Source organism: Phalacrocorax carbo, chromosome 3 (assembly GCF_963921805.1).
Source record: "Phalacrocorax carbo chromosome 3, bPhaCar2.1, whole genome shotgun sequence".
Taxonomy (NCBI): domain Eukaryota; kingdom Metazoa; phylum Chordata; class Aves; order Suliformes; family Phalacrocoracidae; genus Phalacrocorax; species Phalacrocorax carbo.
Window position 1 is genome coordinate 90,561,733 of NC_087515.1, and position 22,530 is coordinate 90,584,262.

The 22,530-nt window shown below is 38.1% G+C and overlaps 1 protein-coding gene across 6 annotated transcripts in view; it reads right to left on the reverse strand.

Moving 5' to 3' along the window:
- The window catches only part of LOC104050342 (cytochrome b5 reductase 4), a 43,536-nt gene that overhangs the window by 10,554 nt on the left and 10,452 nt on the right, over nucleotides 1-22,530 (reverse strand). For 4 of the 6 annotated variants that reach the window (XR_010372273.1, XM_064447697.1, XM_064447694.1 and 1 more), the window contains 8 exons: nucleotides 17,338-17,392; nucleotides 15,753-15,810; nucleotides 15,549-15,642; nucleotides 14,910-14,942; nucleotides 14,097-14,219; nucleotides 3,879-4,019; nucleotides 2,533-2,685; nucleotides 1,735-1,885 (listed from right to left, as the gene is read on the reverse strand). Coding sequence is in view for 5 of the 6 variants with exons in the window: in XM_064447697.1 (XP_064303767.1) it covers nucleotides 1,735-1,885; nucleotides 2,533-2,685; nucleotides 3,879-4,019; nucleotides 14,097-14,219; nucleotides 14,910-14,942; nucleotides 15,549-15,642; nucleotides 15,753-15,810; nucleotides 17,338-17,392 (808 nt within the window). In the remaining variant the exon portion in view is untranslated. The remainder of the gene's footprint in view (nucleotides 1-1,734; nucleotides 1,886-2,532; nucleotides 2,686-3,878; nucleotides 4,020-14,096; nucleotides 14,220-14,909; nucleotides 14,943-15,548; nucleotides 15,643-15,752; nucleotides 15,811-17,337; nucleotides 17,393-22,530) is intronic. The other 2 variants (XM_064447696.1, XM_064447698.1) reach the window with 2 other exon arrangements.

A 22,530-nucleotide genomic window follows, 5' to 3' on the forward strand; every position in this document is an offset into this window, starting at 1 on the left:
TGTGTCTTTACTATGCTCTCCTTAGTTTTGCTTTCATATTATCACAACTACCTTTACCTGATATACTAGTTTTTCCCTCAAGAAGAAAAGGAATACATATTTATTCCAAATTCACTTAGTAGTGCTTCCCAAGCATTTTGTCAGATGATGGATTTATCGTTTGGACTCACAAAGCCAGCCAGCCAGCCACTTGTTATTCACTACTGACAATACAGGACACTTCAGAAGAGCCAAACAGTACACAGTCCCTCTGCTCACAAAATAAGATTATATGTAATTGCTGAACAACAAACAATACAAGAATAATGTCTGGGTTTACTTTTTTTTTCTAGAAACAGATTTCTGCAGTACATGCCATCCATTTTAGCTTTACTATGAAGACTAGTGTCCAATTAATCTCTCTATGTTGTTTCAAAATGTGCTTCACAAAGACATTATGAACCAGAACATCCCGTACCTATATTGAATAAAATTCAGTATTAGAAATTAATCTCCATTACAGGAGTCCAAATTCAAAGCAACAGGGAAACAATAGCAAGTCTGTTGAACTGCCCTCTGCAACAGCTTTAAAGAAAATACAGTTCAGGTATATTTTTCATTTTTATACTCTCACAAATTACAATAGTTCACATTGACAAAAATGTAATCTGCTAAGAAATTCTGCAAGATGTGATTCTAGAGGAAGATTTTTGCTAAAAACAATGCAAGCACGCCTCACCTCTATCAAACCATGCCCCTACAGTAACTCTTTGCATTTCCTTTTAAAGTTGAGCTATTGTATACTCTCTTACAGTTGTAAATGGACACTCACATCAAGCAGAAGTACTAGTTCTGGGGTTCTGAAGGACAGAAGGGGCCGAAACCACCTGTTGACTTGAAAAAGAACAAGTAATGCTTCCTTCTGTAGGTTTTACAAGAGAGCGCACTCCCCTGTTGCCTGCCGGTCTGGCGCAATACTGGTTTCCAGTGTGTTGGCACCACTTGCTCCCCTTCCCTGCCATGCCTGCGAGTCTGCCAGCGTAGACCCAGCCATGCAGGTAATTAATGCTGCTGATGTTGGGAGAATTATTCCAGTGACTGAGTCTTTCCTGACTAGTGGGAGGATGGTATGTGTGAGGCTTTCTGAAAGGTCAGAGATTAGTCTTGCTGATGGGTGCATCCTCTCTGCTGGAGTGACTGATGTGTTACACTGTGAGGCAGATATATAACCCATCACTTCAAAAAAGCAGGCCTGTTTTGGGGCAGGAAGCAGGACATTGGCTCACAGATGCCATCTGAGATCCAGGCTAAACAGTTGTAAACCTCCTCAGTCCAAAAAAACCCCAATATCTACATTGAAATATTTCAATACTTAAAAAAAGACTCTCAAATGCAAAGCTACTTCAAAAAAACCAACCACCACAAAAAAAAACCCAAACAAAAACCAACAAACCAAACACACACCCCCTGCCCCCCAATTTTCTACCTGGTGAGCTCATATGTATCTCAACTAAAATCCAAAATGCAAATCAATCTGTTTTGTTGATGGTACCCAATAACCAAATATGTTTAAGTTGTCTGGGACTCTTGACAGACTCTTCCCTAAAGCATGCCAGCTTTTGGCATATGTTGAAGAAACATGCTTTCATACTATTTTAATTTATTAATTGTTTTATTAACACCGAGGCTTGCCCATTACGTTTCATCCTTCCTACGGATTACTCTAGCTTGGGGTTAAATCATAAGCATACATACCGGAGGCAACTAACTTCAGTCAGAGCGAAATTCAGCAGTTTAACCATTGGTGTGAAGCCTGTGCCTGCTGCCAACAAAAAGAGATCTTCTGAAGTTTGAACCTGTGACTTCTTGAAGTTACCTTCAGGACTGCTGACAGAAATATAGTCTCCTTTATTAAAAATAAAATAGAATGGTAGACATTAACGAGATGAAAACAAGCTAATTAGTATTCTGATTTTTTTAAAGGAGCTTTCATTTTGCCTTCATCTTTGTAGTATTAGGGTTCCTTTCAGAAAGGTACTATACATTTCACACAAGGACCATTCTTGTTAAAAGAACGGAAGTTCAACTAAAATGTCTTGTCTTGATGGTTTTTACACTATATGAGTACACAAACGTTTGCAAAGTCAGCGTTAAAAATCTACCTCCGTATCTGAAACAGAAAAGGAAGTGCATCTTTAATAAAACAGGCCTAGTTTTCTGTATCTGAAAGTACAAAAAGTTGTTCTAAGAGTATATACAATCAAAGTAATCAGCTATAACGTGTGATACAGTTGACACATCTGAACAGTTAAACATGAACACATTTGGAAGATCAATCAGGAGAGCTTTACATAACAGACAACTCCTAGTTACACTGAGGATAAGCCTCAATGGGCATGGAGAAGAAGGTTTTTTTCAAAAAAGTTGTAAATATGCCCTGATGTATAAGCAGGTAAACAATAAGAACATCCCAATACCCAGACAGTGAATCTGAAAAGATAAAGCAATCACTGCAAAACCAAACACAAAAAAACCCACCCAACATATACTTACCAATTTGTAAGTGGTCAAGTGCCTGTGTGAACAGTCCACAGGAGTAAATTTTAATCATTAAATATACATGTGCACCACCATGGCAAGATGGTTCTTTGAAATCCAGTGGCAAAAAAGGCAATACAGGTGTGTATGGTTTTACTACCTCTGTCCCTAGACAGAAGACAAAAAGATAGCTGAAATAATATGAAAAGTACTCTACGTCCAGCAAATTTACTGCAAATACCAAAATAAGCAAAGCAGTAAGAAAATCTGCATATCCTATAAAAATAACACCATCACATTCTTTTACACAACTATGTTAATTTCCACTGCACTAGTTCTTATTACAGTAGCCTTCCACTTCCAGTTAAAATCTTCAGGCCACAGTGCAGTATGTTATTTCTACACTACTTAGCAATTCAAAACACTGGGAGAAAAGATCTAGAGTCATCCCCAAATATGAAAATCTAAACATTTGCATTTAATTTCAAGTACCACAGCTTGATTTCTTTCTAAATTGAAATAGCAGATTTTAGTACTGCATGATTATATTTTCTTCCGCTATCATTTCAAAAAGCTATTGTATAATGATAGAAAGAAAGATTGCAGGAGCTGGACACCAGCAAAGAATTAAGTAGGGAGGAGATGGAGGACAAAACAGTTCACAATTAAAGGATATTTAAAAATTCTTCTGAGAAATCTCTCTACCATGCATAGTGCAATGCAAGTACAGTGACCAGCAAAACCATTAATATGCAAATTTTTAAAAGTACCCTTAAAATAAAGTGGATATTTCTTTGACCTCCCATTTTATTTTTTTTAAGTTTGCCATTTAGAAAATTTTGAATAGCACTTAAGCAATGCTTTTCAAGATGCATTCCTCTCACAACCTCATATTAACATCAATATCGCACAACTGGAGTATAAAGTAGTGTTAGCATGACTCCTATAAACCCCGCAGAAGAAGAAAAAAAAACAGCAAAATTGCAACATTACCCTCCACATGCCCAAAAAGCTGCCAACTAAAAAGAACTGACTAATCATACATACATAACTACATAACACATATACAGTAAGCTTCACCCCCTTCAAAGATGAATAGCACTACTTCAGTAGAAAGAATGTTTTAAAGGGAGAGTTGAAAGAAGAGCCAAGAAAGCCAACAGCAAATGCCAGCCACCTCGATAGTTAGCTTTCTCGCAGTATTAGTCCTGTCAGTTATCATTAAGCAGTGATTGTGATCTTGGAAGCAGACCTTCTAACTACAGCCAGGGGATTAGTGACCATGGACTTGGCATTCTCCCAAGGCTATGAAAAGGAATTTATGTTAACATATCCATGGCCACATTCTCAATTTTTCTTACCTGCAATGATTTGTTTGAGGTAAACATGTTGTCCAGTGGGAACACTGAGGTGTGTGCTCTTAGGCAACATTAAGCAGAAGAGCTTGGTGTCATGGGTAACTTCCGTCTTAGAAACCAACTTACATTTTCTGTAGAACAGACCTAAGCAACAAGTAAAACCATGTTTTTGAGTCTCAGTTTGTCTTTCTACTCTTATTAAAAGATGTATAAGAGATTAAGTATGTATTTCACTATATACAAAGACTATAAACAGATGCTTCTTGTATCATTACTTACAATTATTTTTCTAATTTTGGACTAAGGACTCATTTATAGCCTTACATTAGGCTTGTAACAGACTGAACCTTTAAGTTATCTGGGAAGAAGCAGAAAAACACCAAATACTAGCAGAAAGCAGAACCGCCTCTCTACATTGCGCCTGCACTAAATTCACCATATGACTACAGCATGAATACATACATGCAGACTGAAACCAGCCTGGTTAATGCAAATCAAACATCAGCTAGGCACAGCACCAGTCTTCAGTAACAGACTATTAAACCCACCCAGCATCCCAGATATTTACTGGGCTGACCATCCTGCATTGTTGCAGTTTCACTGCTATTAGCACAACGAGAATTTCTGATGTAGCTTTACACAATACCAAGACTTAAACACTTACACGTGACAAAATGAAACTAATGTCTGTGCCTACATAGACAATACACACTTTAGCATTATCCATAAATATTTTAGACATGAACTAGTGCCTTTTGGCTAACTAGAAATTACGAACTGCATGTATATGCTCACATGCTTACTTAAATCAACTACATGGTCATATGTACAGCACAAATTTTTGTTGATACAGCTATTTTGGAGGTGAGAACATAGGTTTCAAATATAGTGCTTTTCTACTTGTGCATCAACTAAATGTTGTGCAATAGGTAACTAAAAAAAAAAAAAAGAAAGCATAAAAAAATCATTATGCAAGGTCTGCACTTCCACCAAAATTTTTCAAGACACTGAGGAAGAAATCAGGGAAAGGACATGGCTTAATCAGAATACCTGTAATAAACCCTGTGTACATTCCTATTAGTAACAGGGATAAAAGACAGTGGAAGGGAAGGAACACCCCAGAATATTTAGCTTCGTTCAGGGACAAAAGGGAAATAAACTCTAATAGTTTCATAGATATCTTATGGAAGCATAAAGCAATGTGCTTTCCCTATACCCACAATAGGCTCAGAGCAAGACGAGACATTTACTCTGCCTCTGCTACAGCAAGGGCGAAAATGGATCACTTACACTGGAAATGATCTCTGTGGCAAAGCACTCAGTGTAAGGCTGGCCAGACCTGCGCCCGTTTTAACAAAGCATCCACCCCGATCTATGTAATCTGCATCATTACATCACTTCATGGTCTAAGAGCCCTGCTGATTACGAGGGACTGCAGAAGGTAAGTAGCAGTGAAGCAGCAAGGATATACTTCAAAGATCAAAGGGCAGGGATGCAAAAACAACCACTTAATAGCTTTCACTCTGGAAAGAAACATGCTTTCAAAGGTTAATTTAGCCACAAATGTCAAATATAGGAAGGTATTTCTCAACTCTCAACTATAATAGTCCATTAACTGACACAAGCCTGTTGCCATTGCCGCTACAGGCTAGTATTTGACTACACGGGAACAAGTGTCCCAGCTTTCCTAAATACTGCTAGGAATAACAATTGCTGCATAAGGCAAGTGACAGCATATTACAGAAATCTACATACAAAACTGGATGTATAAATTGAAGATGACCAGAAATAATTTTTCTCTTCTACCTTTAGAAGAGCATTTCTCAGCTAAGCCTTTGTTTCAGCACTGCAGTATTTTAGCTGTAACCTGAAATACCAGTGTGATGATAGTACCACACTGCCTAAATAGGTCTGTAACTCAAGGAAAGTTTCATGGGCTATAAGATATTGGAAGTTCAGCCTAGCAAAGAATAAAAAACCAAATAACCCCACACCAAAATAAAATAAAACCCCCAAGCAACAACAAAATCCCATGAGCACCACTACCTAAACTTTCTACTTCCAAAACAACCCAGAAAAAAGGCAGAGAAGACACCTCTTCCTTACAATATTCCCACAATGTCATTTACCATTTTCAGTGTAAAATTTGTAACCAGTCCCAGTGAATATTTTCACATAAAGCCTCTCAACATTTGACAGGTTCATATATGAGAATACTTGAGCTTGCCACCCTTCTGATGACACTTTCTGCACTGAAGCAATTTCAGTGAAGCGACGCTTCTTCCCCCATCTTTTTCTCATGTTATTGAAGAACACTCAAGTCACTAGCAGAAATAGCTGAGCTACTCATGAAACAGGATGAGATGCAAAGGACAAGCTGCAACTCGGGAAATTCCAGCTAGGCATCACCATGAGGATGGTCTGGTCGAACACCGGGGCAGGCTGCCCAGCCAGAGTCCTTGGAGATAGTCAAACCTTGACTGGACAGCTTCAAGCAGGAGGTTAGACCAGATGACTTCCAGAGGTCCCTTTCAACTAAGTTAGTCTATGATTCTAGTATTTCTTTAGGTCTTACTAGTTAGAAGTAGAAGTACTTTGATGTTTTGTATTTTGCCACTGCACCAACAGATGCTGCTTTACTTCCTGACTTTAACCACATGCTGATTCTCTTTTGAACAGAGATGGACTATCAGAAAATCCGTAATAAGTGTACATCACTTGTACATGGCCTAAATCCTGAAGTCAACCAACGTTTTTTCTCAACTCAACAAGCCTTCTTAAGCAAGGCTTGCCTGACAGAGGGCTTATGCAAGTTCCCAGTGAAGCCTTCATTACAGGCAAGACAAAACAAAGGAAATTCTAGGCATTTCTGCAGCTCAAGTAACCACTGCCATTGCTTCCTTGCTCTTATCTCCAACACCAACACTAAAGGGAAGCCCCAGCCAGTAAAGCTGGCTGAACTTTATTCTTAACTAGGGATACAGTTCAAAAACAAAGACACCAATTGCTGGACTTAAATGAACCAAAAAAAACCAACAACCAAACCAAAACCACCAAAACAAAACCCCAAAACCCACCCAACAGAAAACACAAACAGGCTAAACAGGGGGTCAGTAAGCTAGCCTGAGCCCATCCATTCTCCTTCACCCGTGCCCTCTAACAGTCATTTAAGGACCGCTTTGAGTATTTCAGTAGTTTCACCTAATGAATTATCATTTTCCAAGTAACTTATTTGTACTGCAGTTTTCTCACTGCAGCATTATTACCCCAAACATTCTGTCAGTCCCAGATATTCTGGATTAAAAACCCAGCCAAAGAGTTCAAGACAGCTGGAGACTTGTTACAGAGCGCTCTGTGACAGTGCAGTCAACTGGTGCCTGACAGAACAGCCATCACTATTAACATTCCCTGCTTCCATAAGTACAGATCACAGCCAGCCAATTCAAGCACTACAGAAACAGCAGAATTTTAAACAGAGAAAAGCTTTCAAACAAACAACACATATCCACAAAATGCTTAACTTTTAAGGGTTTAAACAAGATGCTGCAGCTCAGCACCTACTAGTGAGTGATCCATTACAAATGCCTGCAGAGACATGATATAAAGCCCCCACATGGAATAAATATTTTTTCATTAATATTTTCTCATGTCTTTCATCTAACATCCTAAAAACTGCTTATTTCGAATGAGCAAACATTTCAGATCTACTAAAAAATGCCTTCAGCACTGAAAAATGAAAGGCAATAATTCAACTTCATACCAATCTTGAAGTAAAGCAAAACAGCAGCAGCTCTCCAGCTATATAAAATAAATCTTATAAAAAGTTTGTTGTAACTTGTTTTTCTACCATTCCTTTGAAAAACAATATATACTAAGATTGCAAAATACAGTATACAATAAATATGCTAAGACTGCTGTCATTCTGCAGACTTAAGAATTACTTGAACAAATATGGGAGGCTGGTAATATATCCCACAATACTGATCAGCTAATACCCTTGCAGATATTTGGGAGTGGAAAAAGAAGTTAAACTGATTCATCAACTGATTCACTGTTGCCTGACAATTTTCTGACCTTTCCAACCCAACAAAAAACAACAAAAACCAACCTTTACCACATGTAATGAACTAACCTCTACCTCCCCCTTTTTCTTGCTGGAACCAAGAACTACAGCACCTTGATTCATATCCATACAAAATGAGTTTTACTAACAAAACTGCTGCTCAGATGACGATCCTTCTGGAGAGAGTCCTCCTTTTGCCTAGTGTGTTCTTCCTTGTTATGAAAGGGATTTTAATTTTAAAATTCTTCCTTGTTATGAAAGGGATTTTAATTTAAAAATTCTTCCTTGAATAATGTTTCTTGCTTTTTTTTCAATGGTAAGTCTTCAGTGACAGTTCTTATTTCTTCTTGTTAGCCATAATCCTAGTAATGCTATGGCAGCAACGTTAGCCTGTTTGCTTGGGATACAGAGTTCCAAAGCTGCAACCCTCCCCTGCTGCCCCCTCCATCTCTTGCAGGGAAGTTTGACCCATAGCAAGCATGTACCACCCAACAGCGTCCATCAGCCAGCTGAAAGTTAATCCTTATTTTGTTTGGGTGGCTTGATTATGGAGCCTCAAAGTGCTGTTAGTGCCAACATAATGGAGATCAGACCACACAGCTGAAGGAAGGTGGCTGCCTATCACTCCAGGCAGCAGCCCAGTCCTGGAGTTAAGACAACCACAAACCCTTACTGCTGACCATCAACATACCAGTACCCTCAAATGCTTCAGTTAATGACTAGATTTCACAAGCTGGCTCTTATCCAAAGAGGTCAGCCATGCTCTTCCCAGATAGTCTCCCTCCCTTCGCAAAATAGTTTCCACTGAATCAATGCCTTCTAAGCTTTCCCTGGTTACGCAGCAAATAGGTTCACGGCATAAGTCTGGCTTATATAGAGTCCTGCATCAGCATTCTGTTCCCTTCTATTACTTCCAACAAAAAAAAGTCTATGATCTTCCACTTAATGTGGACTAAAACCACTGCACGAAACTACAAAATTTAAATTATGTCCCATTTCAGTCCTCAGAGGTGATATCCCCTTGATTCTTTACTGAACCCTCTAAGCATCTGCCAACGGTTGCACGCTCTTTAGGAGATAAGTTGTCAATAGGTTACTTTCCAAAACAGGGGTCTGAGTAGAAGTTCAGAATCAGTTTCAGAAGGAAGCAGTAGTTTATTCTCCGTGGGAAAAAATAAGCCCCCCCCCCCAGTCATCCCTACTAATGTCATTTTTTACTTGCATACGGCTACTGTTTTTATATACACAGTCATTCTAAAATATTTTCTGAAATGTCATGCTAAGTACTTAGTTTCTCCCTTAAATCTCACCTTTACTGCACAGAAACTGATTTCAGGACAAAGATATTTGCTACCATCACATACGGCCCCAATATCAGTTGCTTACTCTATTGGCTAAAGCTGCTAAGAAACCAGAAAACACGTAAAAAATTGTGATTAATTCAAATAATTAAAAGTTTCACTTTCTGTTGATGACAACTACAGTTGTACAGCTATCCACAAGTCAAAAATAAAAGCCTTGGATACCCAGAAATACTTCTTTATGTACATGCAATGTTTTCTTATCTCATTCAGAGCAAGAAGTCTTTTGAAGGGACATCATGAGCAGATTTGTACTCAGCAATTAAGTTTTATTTAAGTGGTCACCAGTGAAGGTCTTGATTTTTTTTTTTAATTTGGCAGAATTCAGTTTTTGCACAAAAACAACTAGCACACTAATATGGAAAAATGAAAGTCAAAAGATTTGGGTTTACCAACTAAGATGAACAAAGATACCTGAAATTCAGGTTCCTTTTGTTTTTTAAAAAATAATTCCACAGACAAAAAAATATTTTAAAACATTTTTCCAGTTGGTGGTGTCTTTTTAAACAATCTTTGATGAACTGCAGGTCTATGGAACAGTATTACAGTGCTTGCCTGTCACCTCCAAGATTTGGCTGCAATTCCACCTTCATATAGAAGCATGATATGCAGTGGTGATCACAGCCTATCCTCTCATGAACAGGCTTCCATATCTTATTTCCCAGAAAAGGCACCTACAAGAAAATAATGTCTTAATACCTACAAGAAAAAACTACATTCTGTCACTGTACTGTGTAGTGGGTTTTTTTGGGGGTTGGTTTATTGTGTGGGGTTTTTTTTGTTTGTTTCTGGGTGTTTTTTGTTTTTTTTTTTTAAATGAGACAGTTCTACCTTACTTTTAAAAAAATATTTAATTTAAATTTCACAGGACACTGACACTACAACAGTTAGTTTTTGTGTATGCTTCCTAATGACCAGTTTCATAATAGCTAGCTAAGAGTAATGTCACCAACTTCCCCACACTGACAACCTAATTATATTGAATTGTGCTTTCTATGCAATACGGTAGGGAATTAATAATTATTCCTCCAGAAAACTAAGCACTTAATCTTTCTTAAGGAGCAGAAGCAGAATTGAATATTCTTTAGAATTTACTGATACACCCTGAGATACAGTGTCGTTCCCTGAAATTACATTAACGCTGTGGGGGATTTTTATTACATTTTAAAGGAATTCCACCATTTTGTTCTTTCCTCCCTATTAACTAACAGATACACTGGCCAATATGTTAGTCTAAGCTCAGCAGGAATTTGAGAGTCCACAGGCAATTTATCTGGGAGTATGACTTTCCCAGCTTAAGCGGAAAAAGGTAGGGGCTTTAGTAGTTGTTTCTTCATAGCATAAAGTAATCACAGGCTTTCGGTATCATCCCTGCATTGTGTCATTGTCTCTGAAAAAGAGCTTCATCACTTTTTAAATAGAATTTAGAACTAGCTGTTGTAAAAATTAAGATTAAATAACATTTCCACGCATGCCCTCTTTACAAACTCATTCATGAATGGTGTCATCTGAACAAGTAATAACATAAAATCAAGTAAAGTTTCCAAGTGTCAATCCTGCCTGTTTTCCAGCCTTTCTTCCTGTGCTTTGAATACAATGGAAATGTTTGAAATGATCAGTACACAAGGAAATACTGCAGAAAAACTCAAAGACAAGAAAAACCTGAGGAATTAAGCATCAGTACTCCCATAATCGCTCACCATTCATGGCCTCAGAATAACCTTGCCACCAAACTGGTAGTGTGGAAACATTCTAATAAAAGTTACCGTTTTACTCTGATGACATCAGTAACTTACCAAAAGAACAATAAATACACAAAACCTGAATGAAATAAATAAAAACCAGGTATAACAAGATAACATAACTACTTTCCAATCTGCTCCCAGATTTTCAGGTACTTTCAAGAAGTGGAAATTATCAGTTACACTGCCTTCAACCAAGACTCTCATATTCATTGGAAATAAAAGGTAATGCTGAGAGTAAGCAGCAGAAGATACATAAGTCCAAGTGACAAAAAATTAGAATATTTGAGGCAACCCACCTGTGCTACCTGATATACAGTGCCATATAGAAACACCATATTTAAAGCTATAAAATAACTTTGACAGCCAGTTTAGGTCTTGGAAGCAAAGGAACTCTAAGGAACTACTTCAACGCTGGTACTGCTTCTGCTGCTCACACTCAAATCCCAGTACCTTATGCCAGCCATTCCACCTGCTCTTTTCAGCCATGGTAAGATTTGAGGAACTCTACTTCTCAATGAAATAGGGGTAAGTTACTTCATTTACAGCACACACATCACTGGTTGGGTTTAATAGTAACTGATATATCATGTAAGTACAGCTATTTAAAAAGCTAGTATGTCCTTCCTGCACCCCGTCTATAATCCTCAGTGATCCTTCTCTCATCACAGCTACACACTGGCATACTGTAAGCGGCTAAGTATGGATAACAAATCAGACTCTGGTCAGCAGCATACACATTTATGCTATCTTAATGCAGGATTTACTTGTACTTTACTAGTACTTGACGCGACATGTTAAAAGCCTGTGTTAAAAGCATCCTAGTGTGGGCACATGTAAATAGGCAAACCACAAGCATTCAACCTTGATAATACTACTATCCCAGCACACAAAATGAACTAAAGAGTAAGTAGTATTAAGGAGATCCTCTCTATATGCAACATACTTCATACTAGGCATTTCTTCAGTTTGAGAGAACAATCTAATCTTCCCTTCAAAGATTTATTTAACTTCATCTATAAGATGCACTGATTCATTTATAAGGTCAGAATTACTTATCAAGCTGGAAGTCTTGATTATTTTATTTCTAGAATAGTTATTTTGCTTCAGAAAAAGTAGTTTTGCATACAAAATCAGCTGCACACCCAAACCACACGGAAATTATCTAGAGTTGTTAATTACTATTTCTGTGCTCAGCCTGCACAAGGTATGAGTTTCTTCACCCATAACATTATTTTGCTCCCACTTCTGTGGGAACAAAATTGAAAACTCTGCAATTTAGAGTAACAAAGCACAATTCTAAGCAGAAATGGAAAGTGGCTACTTAAGACTAAACTGACTGAACAGAAGCCTCCAACACATAGACTTTATGGCTGAGCTGAAAGTACAGGGTTGAATAAAGGAAAGACATCTAGGCCTGAACATTCTTCCTCTATAAACCTTCTGGCATGTTCAATTTTAAATTTGGGGGTTTTAAAGTTAAAAAACTGCAGAATAAAAGTTTCTGGAATAGGGATTAAAAAAGCCATAGAAATCAGCATATTTGCTAGATTTGTCACTTTTGTAATCAGGGAACTGAATAAACTCAGGCTCAGCAAGCCTCTTAAGTTTTCTGGAGACTGAATTTAAACTGATCTAAACTCAATCGGTCAATGATACATAATAAAGTTATCCAATACCTATAACACTTCTCTGACAACATGTATAACAAATGCTCTGTTGGAGACTGACTTCTTAGAAAAAACTGCAGAATAATCACCTAGTAAGCACTGGTTACTAATACAACTGTCAAAAATTCAAACTGAGCATCCGATCATCCTCAGTTTCCTCATTTGCAAAGCCACTATATTCTACACCTCTTGTTCTTTCAGAATATTTTCTCTTTTTGGTTTCCATAATCATGAAAAGTTATAAATAAGAGGAGAAAATGAGCAATGGACAGTGGACAACATATTAGTCCAGGCTGTAACCCCTTAAATAGAGGATTATATTGAAAAATCTAATATTAAGGTGGATGACTCAACAGTTTCTGAAACTCTCATAAGGAAAATTACATTCTACATAATGCTAAAGGTAGCTAAAGAGATGTGCTTTTATGCAGTCGGTCTTCCTTTTTGTACCACAGTAATCTCTCCAATTTAAAGGCTTAAGTAGGATAACTGAGAGCCAGTAAGAGGTGTACAACATGGTGATCAACATTTAATTAGCTCTTAAAAATGTACAGCTTTGCTTTCACACATAATAAGGCAGAATAACATCAAACAGTCAACTTTTGACCATTATTAGACAGTAGGCCAAGAGGGCTCTTGAGAAACTGGACGGCTGCAATACCATTAGGCGTATGCTTAAATTATGTCATGTAATTGTGCAGAAATTTTTAATATAGCTGGAAAAAAAAAAGCAGCACACTGATCAGGTTAATACACTTCAGTGCTGCATCAAGCTCATACTATTCTGTTACCACAGAATGAATTATATATATAAACATCTACTGCTTCTTGCAGACAAATCAGTTTATTGGGAGCTGGCTTTGATACCTACACATAGCTTTAAGTGCCTTATTGAATCATGCCTCAAGTCACAAAGATACAGTGTGCTGGAACAACATTACAGCATGGAAAGATGTTACTACAGTATAGTAACAGTTGGAAGTGGAGAGTTTTGTTCCTTCACTACAGTTACCCCTATAATGACTGACACAAGGCCATGCACTCTTTGGGGTCTACTGAGGTTTTCATATGGACACAAGGGATATGAAGCACACAGGTAGCCATGAGACGCAACAACACTCAAGCAGTCTTCACCTTCCCCTACTACTGGAAGGCCTCCAATTCTACTGCAGGTCAAAACAAATGAACAAAGCAAAGCAAAAAAGCACTTCTAAGCTGAACCCTTTCAAGTAGAATTCTTGAACAGCTTTCAACAAGACCAGAGAACATTTCGAAAGAAATTAAGTGTGACCACAGGAAAAGAAAATCCTGGGAGAAACCAAATATATCTAACATGTTACAAAAAGTCTTAGAACAACCAGTAATATGGTCATGAAACCATTTACCTCTGCCCGTGCGCTTGATTAATGTATTATGACTCTCCAAGGGCCTTCCCAGCATTTTCCAATGAATGTTATCCTTTTTCTTTAAGATAATCTCTACTTTCCCAACTTTTTCAGCAATATTCACTGGAAGAGAAAAGGTTTCATGCTGTTATGGTCAGTTACATTTTGTAAAAAAAAAAATATAATAATTTTACTCTTCCATTATAATGAAATTTTAGAAGGATTAGTCATTTCTCAAGACACACAGAATTAATCTGTTAAATTACAATATCAAAGTAAATGTACTTCCAGCTATCTCTTTATAATGTTTTACAATGCATTTAAAACAACAAGCAGTAACTTAATGTGCATAATTAATGTATCTTATTTACTAAATACATTGTGAAAAGCTTCACAGCCCATCTGGTCAAAAAGAATCCTCATGAACTCAGAGTCCTCATTTACTGGAAGTTGGTAACTACCGCTATTTACTTCTTCCTTTTGTTTCCGGAGCATTTGAATGAATAATTAAATCCAGGGAAATCCCAGTCTAAGCAACGAACAGTTTACAAACACACAACAGAGCTAAATTCTAATTCTTTTAACATTCAGTCATACTCAAAAGGATCAGAGCACCATCAACGTGTCACTTTCACAGGCCCAAATGCCACAATTTAAAAAAAAAACAATTGTCAGTGTAATGATTTGATTGATTGTATCACAACCTTGTGGTAAGCAAAATTAAAAGTATCTGATGAGTCAGAAAAATAAATTGGAAGTTCCACGTTCTGATATTAGAAGAGATACAGAAGTTCTGCAAGAGAAGGAACTTACCAGCCAAGTCTTCTTGAACTGCATGATCCAAGTCTGAAATAAAGAGAAACAAACTCTATTTTAAGCAAAAACAAAACTACATTGTAGTTGTCATATATATGTACAGTTTAGGGCTAGAAATACTGAGTGAACTAATAAGCCTAGAACCCAATGCATCTTTATCTGCCCCTGAAATTTCACTCATGCAGCATATCCGTCCCAGTGACTTCTGTAGCTTAATACGTAACCTTAAGAAAGGCATAATTTTCCCCATTGCTTTTAACAATGACTTACGTAAAGCTACCAATCTGCATTTAGCTAAATCATTCCACTTGCCCTTTTTGAGTAAGGGCATTTTAATAATCACCAAAAACATACTCAAAGAAAAACTTTACGTGACTTTTACATTGATTTCTTACTACACTTTACTGCATGTGTAAAAGATTAAGTACATACTAAACAAATGAAGATATAAGTTGATAATGTAATACTTTTACATCAAGGTACTTTAAAGTACTCATCTCTAATGCAGCAGGAATAAAACATTAATTGGTATATGAGATAAATGCATATGAGATGCATTTGATGCATATGATAAGAGGGTTTTAATGAAGTAGACTGAAAATTCAGTATTTTCAACTACAAAATTACAGCACCTACCAACTTCTACAAGATACGAGTGGTCATCCATGATGATCTCCCCCCTTAATTGTTTGTCTTGACAGTCAACTATCACCAGCTCCGCATTCACATCCTTTCATAGGCAAGGAAAAAAAAACCAACACATTTTAATAAAGTTCTCCCAGAATTTAAGCCGGATCACAACTGGATCTTGTAATTCTCCCTTTCATAAAATGTAGTTACCTTCTGCTTAGTATATATGACAACGGTGATCAAACTATCTGTTTGGAACCAGTCATAACTGTAAAACAAAAAACACAGTGGAAAAAAAATATATACACTTTCTTTGGGCATACCAAAATGTATTTAATTAGCAGTGTTCAAGCAGAGCTTCTTTCATTAATTTACATGCCAAATACATTATTTACTATTTTTTGAAGAGATAAGTCCAGAGCCAATAATTTTGAAAAGACTATTAAAATAAGACCAGTCTAATTATGCATCATGATAGTCAGCACGCTGTAGCTAAAATTATATGGCATATGTTTTACTTCAAAAGTGCATGCATCCTCTTTGCAGCATATGAACCTTCCTAACAAGATGATTAAAATCCTTGACAGTTCCCTTGGTCTCCCCAAATCAAGATCTTACATCCCTGTGTTCCTGAGCTGTGCAAACCTTGTAATAATTCCAGAGTAAGGTAAGAAACAGAAACCCTTCAAGTGCTGTTTGTATGGCCTCACACTTGCCAAGAAGGAACTTACCCACCAACCCCAGAAAAGCTATTTCTTTCTCTACCTGTTTTTATGGGGACCGTACATCTGACAATCTCACGCCTGGCTCTCCACCACAGATATCTATAGTCCTCCCTTGACTTCCAGCTGGGTTGCAATCCTGCCCAATTAAAGTCAACTCTGTCCCCACAACGTCAACCCCTTGCATCTACAGTACTATGGTCTTCTGCCTTCTGCAGTGTCCTAACCACTTCCATCTACTGTTTGGACTCCTGGACCAGAAAAGAAGGCAGAGAGGGAGGATGCCCTCTCCAGCAGACACTCCTGACAGCCAACATGTTCTAGGCTGCACACCTTCCAGTCACACAGCAGAACATGCCACACACACAGAGGAAGAAAGGCAGCAAGGTTTGGGGAGCACTCCAGAAGATAAGCCATGTTCCAGTCATTCACAAGCCACAGTATTTTATATGACTGCACGTAACTAATCCAGCAATTACACATACACAGGAGATTTTCATGCAAAGTGAGAAACTGAACCTTGGTGACTCTAAGTTTCAGAGAGTAAAATGATACCTCAGTGACAACAGCAGGCATGTCACAGTGGGGTTTTAGAGCCTGCTTTGCATATTGTAGAAACTTGAATACTGCTATCAAATCTTAATATATTCCAGCTTGAAATTAAGTGCTTTTTTAAGGCATGACAACTCATACATTCATAGACAAATTAACTAAAGTCAAAATTAATCAGCCCAGTTGGAATCACTTTCCAGCAGTTTTCTCAAGAAGCAAGGCTGAGGAGCCTGTAAATGTAAGCCATACATTTGTGTGGCTGCAAGGCAGTGCAAGTGTTAGAAACCAACAGAGTAAGCAAAGAAACTTGCATCATCATCTGCCTATACGGTCTATATGACCTTTGGCAAGTTGTTTAAACCTGAACCTCAACTTTTCTACATATAAGAGGATGGTAATGACATATATACTTGTTTAGCTGAAACATCAAGAACTAACCACAGAAGAAGGTGCCTGCATTATGAGGAACTACACAAAACTATTAAACAATGTTCAACAGACAATAAAAGACACAGGTTTACCTTGGAGTTAAACCTTTAGCAGAAGCACCCAGTACTTTCTTCTCAGGAAGCATACCTACAAAACAAAGAGCAGAGAGTCATTAAAATATCTGCTGTGATGCTCGCTTAATAGAAATCATAAGCAGAGATGGTTTGCGTTTTTTAAATTGAATGTTCTAAATGCCCCTCCACAATATTTAGTGGCTTTATTTCCACAGGCAGCCAGAAGTATCTGCGTACTTTCTAAATTTTGTTTTTATTCAGCACTTCGTTTTGGACAGCAGGCTCCTAGAACATGAAGTTCTACTTCAGAAATTTTGAGTTCCATATAGCACAGAACCTGTGCGTGCAGCCCTTCTGGTACATGTAGCTTGGTCTCAGTTTCATCAGTTATTAGCTTGTGCTTTCATATTTTGTGATAGTGAAGCATGGAAAAAAGGTTATCTGAATGAATTTCCTTTAACAGAACTATTTGTTTATACAAATCAGATGAACAAATTCAATTTGGGACGTCTAGTTTAACCTAATTCACAAGTAAAATTTCACATCAGTCAGTTAAGCAAGATATCAGCCTTAATCTCTCTACTTTGCAATTTGCTAGGAATTTTCACAGAATTCAGCTACTCATTTTCATTATTAAACAACATGAAACAGTCTGAAAAAGCCTTTGCTGGGAGGCAACACTCGGTCAGTCTTTGAAAACATTAACTGTACTAATCTATTGACTAATAGAAACTGAGCATATTTGGCAAAAACTTGAGTAGAGATCACAGATAAAAGCAACTACAATCCTTCATTAGTTTTAACACAAAGAAGGTATATAGAATCATGATGGAAACAGCTGCACAGACAAAAATATAGTATGATTTGTAACACCACATGAACAGCAGGAATTTTCCTGGACAACGGTTAGGCAGAGGTCTAAGATAACAGTTGGTAAGTGTTGGTTTCAAGCTTATTCAAAAGCAAACCTGAAATGGTTATGTGTAAAATAATGTATGAATTCTCAGTTACCTATATGGTTATCATCTAAATGCCAGTAAATTTTCTAGTTTGACTACAAGCTCAAACACAGTAATTGAGTGGCTCCACCATGTGGGAAGTAGATAAAAACAAAAAGGGCCACTCTGGTCTAATCCGATCTGTCAAAACTATTTGATCATCCAGATGGGGGAATTAACCCAAAGCAATTAAAGCTCGATGGAATTATTTATTCTTTGATCCTTAACTACCCCTAAGTACACACCATCTGCAGCTGCCAAGGAAGCTAAATGGCAGAGCAGGCAGAACACTGCAAAAGAAAACCAATCACCTCATGATAAAAGCCTTCTCAAAGGCTAAGCCTTTCTTGGGGGCATGTATCATATTAGGTTGGCCTCCATGGATAAGAGGAATTCATAGCCATACAAAAAAAAACATATGAACAGCCACAATAAAACAGAACATTCTGGCAAACCAAGTTACTTATTAATTATTCTGGGATACTGTAAGATGCTATGTGAAAACTAGAAGTCACACTGCAGTCAAAAGACAATGATTCAGGTGATCAGTGAACCAATTAAGGAAAGTGCTCTATTGGTCATGGTGGTCATAAATAAAGAAAAGCTGGCAGTGAAGCCAAAAGCTGATGGCAAGCATGAAATGAAGGAGTTTAAGGTGACCAGAATGAACAGCAGAATTACAGCTCTGTCTCATGAAAACAAACTTCAGCTTGTTCCAGGAACTGCTCTGCAGAATCCCATGGGGTGGCAAGGTTAGTGATAAAGAGTTTCTCGCATTATCCTCACAGCCACATTGGAGAGAGCTGAGTTTAATGGGTGAATTACAATCTGGATAGAAAATTAGTCACAAAAGGTGTGATCAACAGTACAAAGTACAACTGGTGGCTAGTTACAGCTGGTGTTCCCTAGGGAACAGGGAATATCGATACTGTTCATTACCATTGTTAGCAACCTGAAGGGCACACACTGTCCCACTGCCAGGAAGTATGTGAGCAATAACAAATCATAGGAAGCAGCTGAAACACAAAAGGTTATGGCTACCATTCAAAGGGTCCCAGATGGACTGAAGAAATGGGCTGACAAAAGCTCCATGACACCTAGAAGTAAATACAAAATTTTGCACTCTAGGTGGGGGATGACGGAGGGACGGACGGGAAATCTGACGCAACAAAACAAGTTTGGGCCTGGCTAGGTAGAAAGGAGCTTTGCAGAAAACCTTCCAGGGAGTTCGGAGAGAAGCCTAACTTGGGCAGATACTGCATCCTTGTGGTGATGAAGGCCAACTTTATCCCAGGCAAGAGCATAGCAATCAGTTCAAGGGAAGTGATTCTTCCTCTCTGTTCACCATTTGTGAGACCAATCCGGAGTAGTGTCCAGTTTTGGCTCCCCAATGCAGGACAGGCATTGATATATCAGATCAAGTCCAGGGACAGGCCACCAAGACGGTCAACAGCTGGAGCACAGGATATAGGAAAAGGAGGCTGAGGGAACTGTTTGTTCAGCCTGCAGAAGAAAAGGCTAAGGGGGAAATCCAACTGAAGTCTTGCAACCACCTAAAGAGAAGGGGGTGGAAGAGAAGGAAGTATAGGGAAGATAGACTCTTCTCAGAGGGGCATGGCAGAAGGACAAGAGGCAGTAGAGAAGCAGCACTGAAAATTCTGGTTATGTATATGGGGGAGAGGGAAAAAAAACCAACCACAGAACAACAAAAGAAAAACCAAAATACCGCACCTCTTCCCTTCCCATGAGGGTGGGGCTGCTCAAGAGCTACCTGATTTAGTATCAAAGTTCACCCTGCTTTGAGCAGGAGACTGGACCAAACAAGCTCCAGATGTTCCTTCCAACCTAAACTATTTTAGGATGCTCTGAAAGCTTTCTTTACCTATGTTTTCTTTGTTCTTAGAAGGCCTAGAATAAGCTTGACATGTATTTGTAAACTCCAAACACTACTAAGAAAAATAGGAACACTTACATTACTTACACTGAAGAATTCCAGCTGGTTGAAACTCAAGATTTAGTTTTCTGTACTTGAAATTCTAGCTCAAACTCTCCTCCCATCACCGTTTTCCACACCATAAGTCTCTTCAAGGTCTCATGTGCATATACTCAAACACCACCTTGTTTTCAGATGGTGGAACTGCCCAAGTCATTTGTTTGTCTATTAATATTACAAAAATCATCATCATAATAGTTTGGGTGAAAGAGAAAAACAGGTTAGCTCAAAAACACAAGGCTGAAAAGATAATTTTTAAAATATGTCTTATTTGTTCTCGAACAGATATGATGCTTTCGGGCATGCTTTGGTAATGGCAGCATTTTGAAATTTTGATGTCTTTTGTTTGAAACTCAAGTATGAACAGATGTTGAAGAGCACATTAGGCTACACTCCCGCTGATTGTTATCATTAGCAATATGTTCTGAAATCGTCAACTTTAATTGCTCCTAACATTACCCACAATTGATGTTCACAAAAATCAAGGATACGTTTAAGTTGATTGATCTGAGCACACTCCGAATACAACCATTATTTAAACATTTTAGATTGATAGTGCCAACAACTTCCAACAAATCAGAGCCCATGCCATAGGCTTATCTTGCCTGCTTTCAGACAGCAATGCCTATTTGTAGACTCATTTTGACTTAAATTTACAAGAGCTAAGCACCAGGATGCAACAACTGAATATGAAAAGCCTCATGCGAGGTAGCCTCAGGAACTGACCTCTCCTATTTTGGAAAAAGTCTTGCCGAACAGGTAAACTGAATACAACAAGCAAGCATCAGTATTTTGGCAATTTCATTGGAAACTACCATCAGAATAATTTCCAATATCTCCTGACAAGTCACATAATCTGGACAAGAAAAGTTACTGCTAGGAGCAGGAGGGGAAGCAAGAAGGAAGAGAAAGGTAGTATCACCTATTCCTCCTTACCCGATCCACTGTGAACATGAAAGATGCACAGGAAAGCTCTGGACAACTAGACAAGCACAAAAAGTAAGGGATTAATGAACCAAAATAACCAAGAGGAAAAGAACGTTGAAATAGATGGCTAAAAATAGTCCTCTACTTGAATAAAAGATATTTATGATGTATTTAATGGTTACTAGCTGCTAGCAATATCATTCTGACAGAGTAAAGCAGAGTTTGTTTTCTAATTCTCCCTGTCCTTCCAAGTAAGATTAACAGGTTCCAGCTGAAGAAAAATAAAAAAAAGAACAAGTCAGGCAGCAGATCCTGTCAAAGTTTAGCATAACATAAGGCTATAGAGCAAAACAGGAACAAATAAAATCAGTCTTGCTTGCTTTTATAGGATGTATAACTTTTTGTGTAGTTCAATGTTTGTGCATACTAAAAGGTAAACTGCCCTTTAGAAGTCAAACACTACATTTACATAACATTAAGGGAGGGCAAGGAGGACAGCCTGAGAAAGAAGGAAACAAATGGGAACTCAAATTCACCACAGAAAGTATGGACAAGTTATCTTCTCCTCACTGTGCCTGGACTTGCTAGGACACCACCCTGATCACTTCTCCGACTTCATCTTAAGACACCCCGAAGTTTCTGCCACTCCAAAATTTGTACACTCTAGACTTCTTTTCCAAAGTTTCAGCCTAGACTTTTTCCATGACCGATTTGCACCCATCCCCTTTCATGCCAACAGGTCAGCCTTGAGTTCAAATTGTATTACTTCCCTTCACAAATGTTCATCTTATTTGCTTCACCAACACACCCAATTCACACCTCATTTGATGGGACTTCGTAAGCCATGTTCTTTTAGGAAGCCTCTTATACTAATCAGTCTGTAATGTTTACCTAAAAGCATCAAAATCAAATGCCTAGTTCTTGATCACTAGCAACCAAAGCTACACTCAAGGAAGGGCTCAGTGGAGGCTTGAATGCTTTCTCATTTCTACAAGGATAACCTCTGTCTCTACAATCTCTACTGTCAACCTCCTGGTACATTCATAAGACTGTACTTGCTTCTCTTAGAGCTACAGTCATTCTCACAGTTATATCTCAAGTAGTTCTGTCATGCTGTGATCAGCTCAATCCCCTCCATTTCAACTCGTTTCCCAGTGATGACCTTCCAGGTTTTAGTAGAGACCTCTTAATTTTAAGTGTTCCCCAAGATTGTGTTTTTCCTCTGCTACTCCAGGCCCATGGCCACCTAGCTTTTCTGATACAGAGAAGAATCAAAAAGCCTGGCAATTTTGT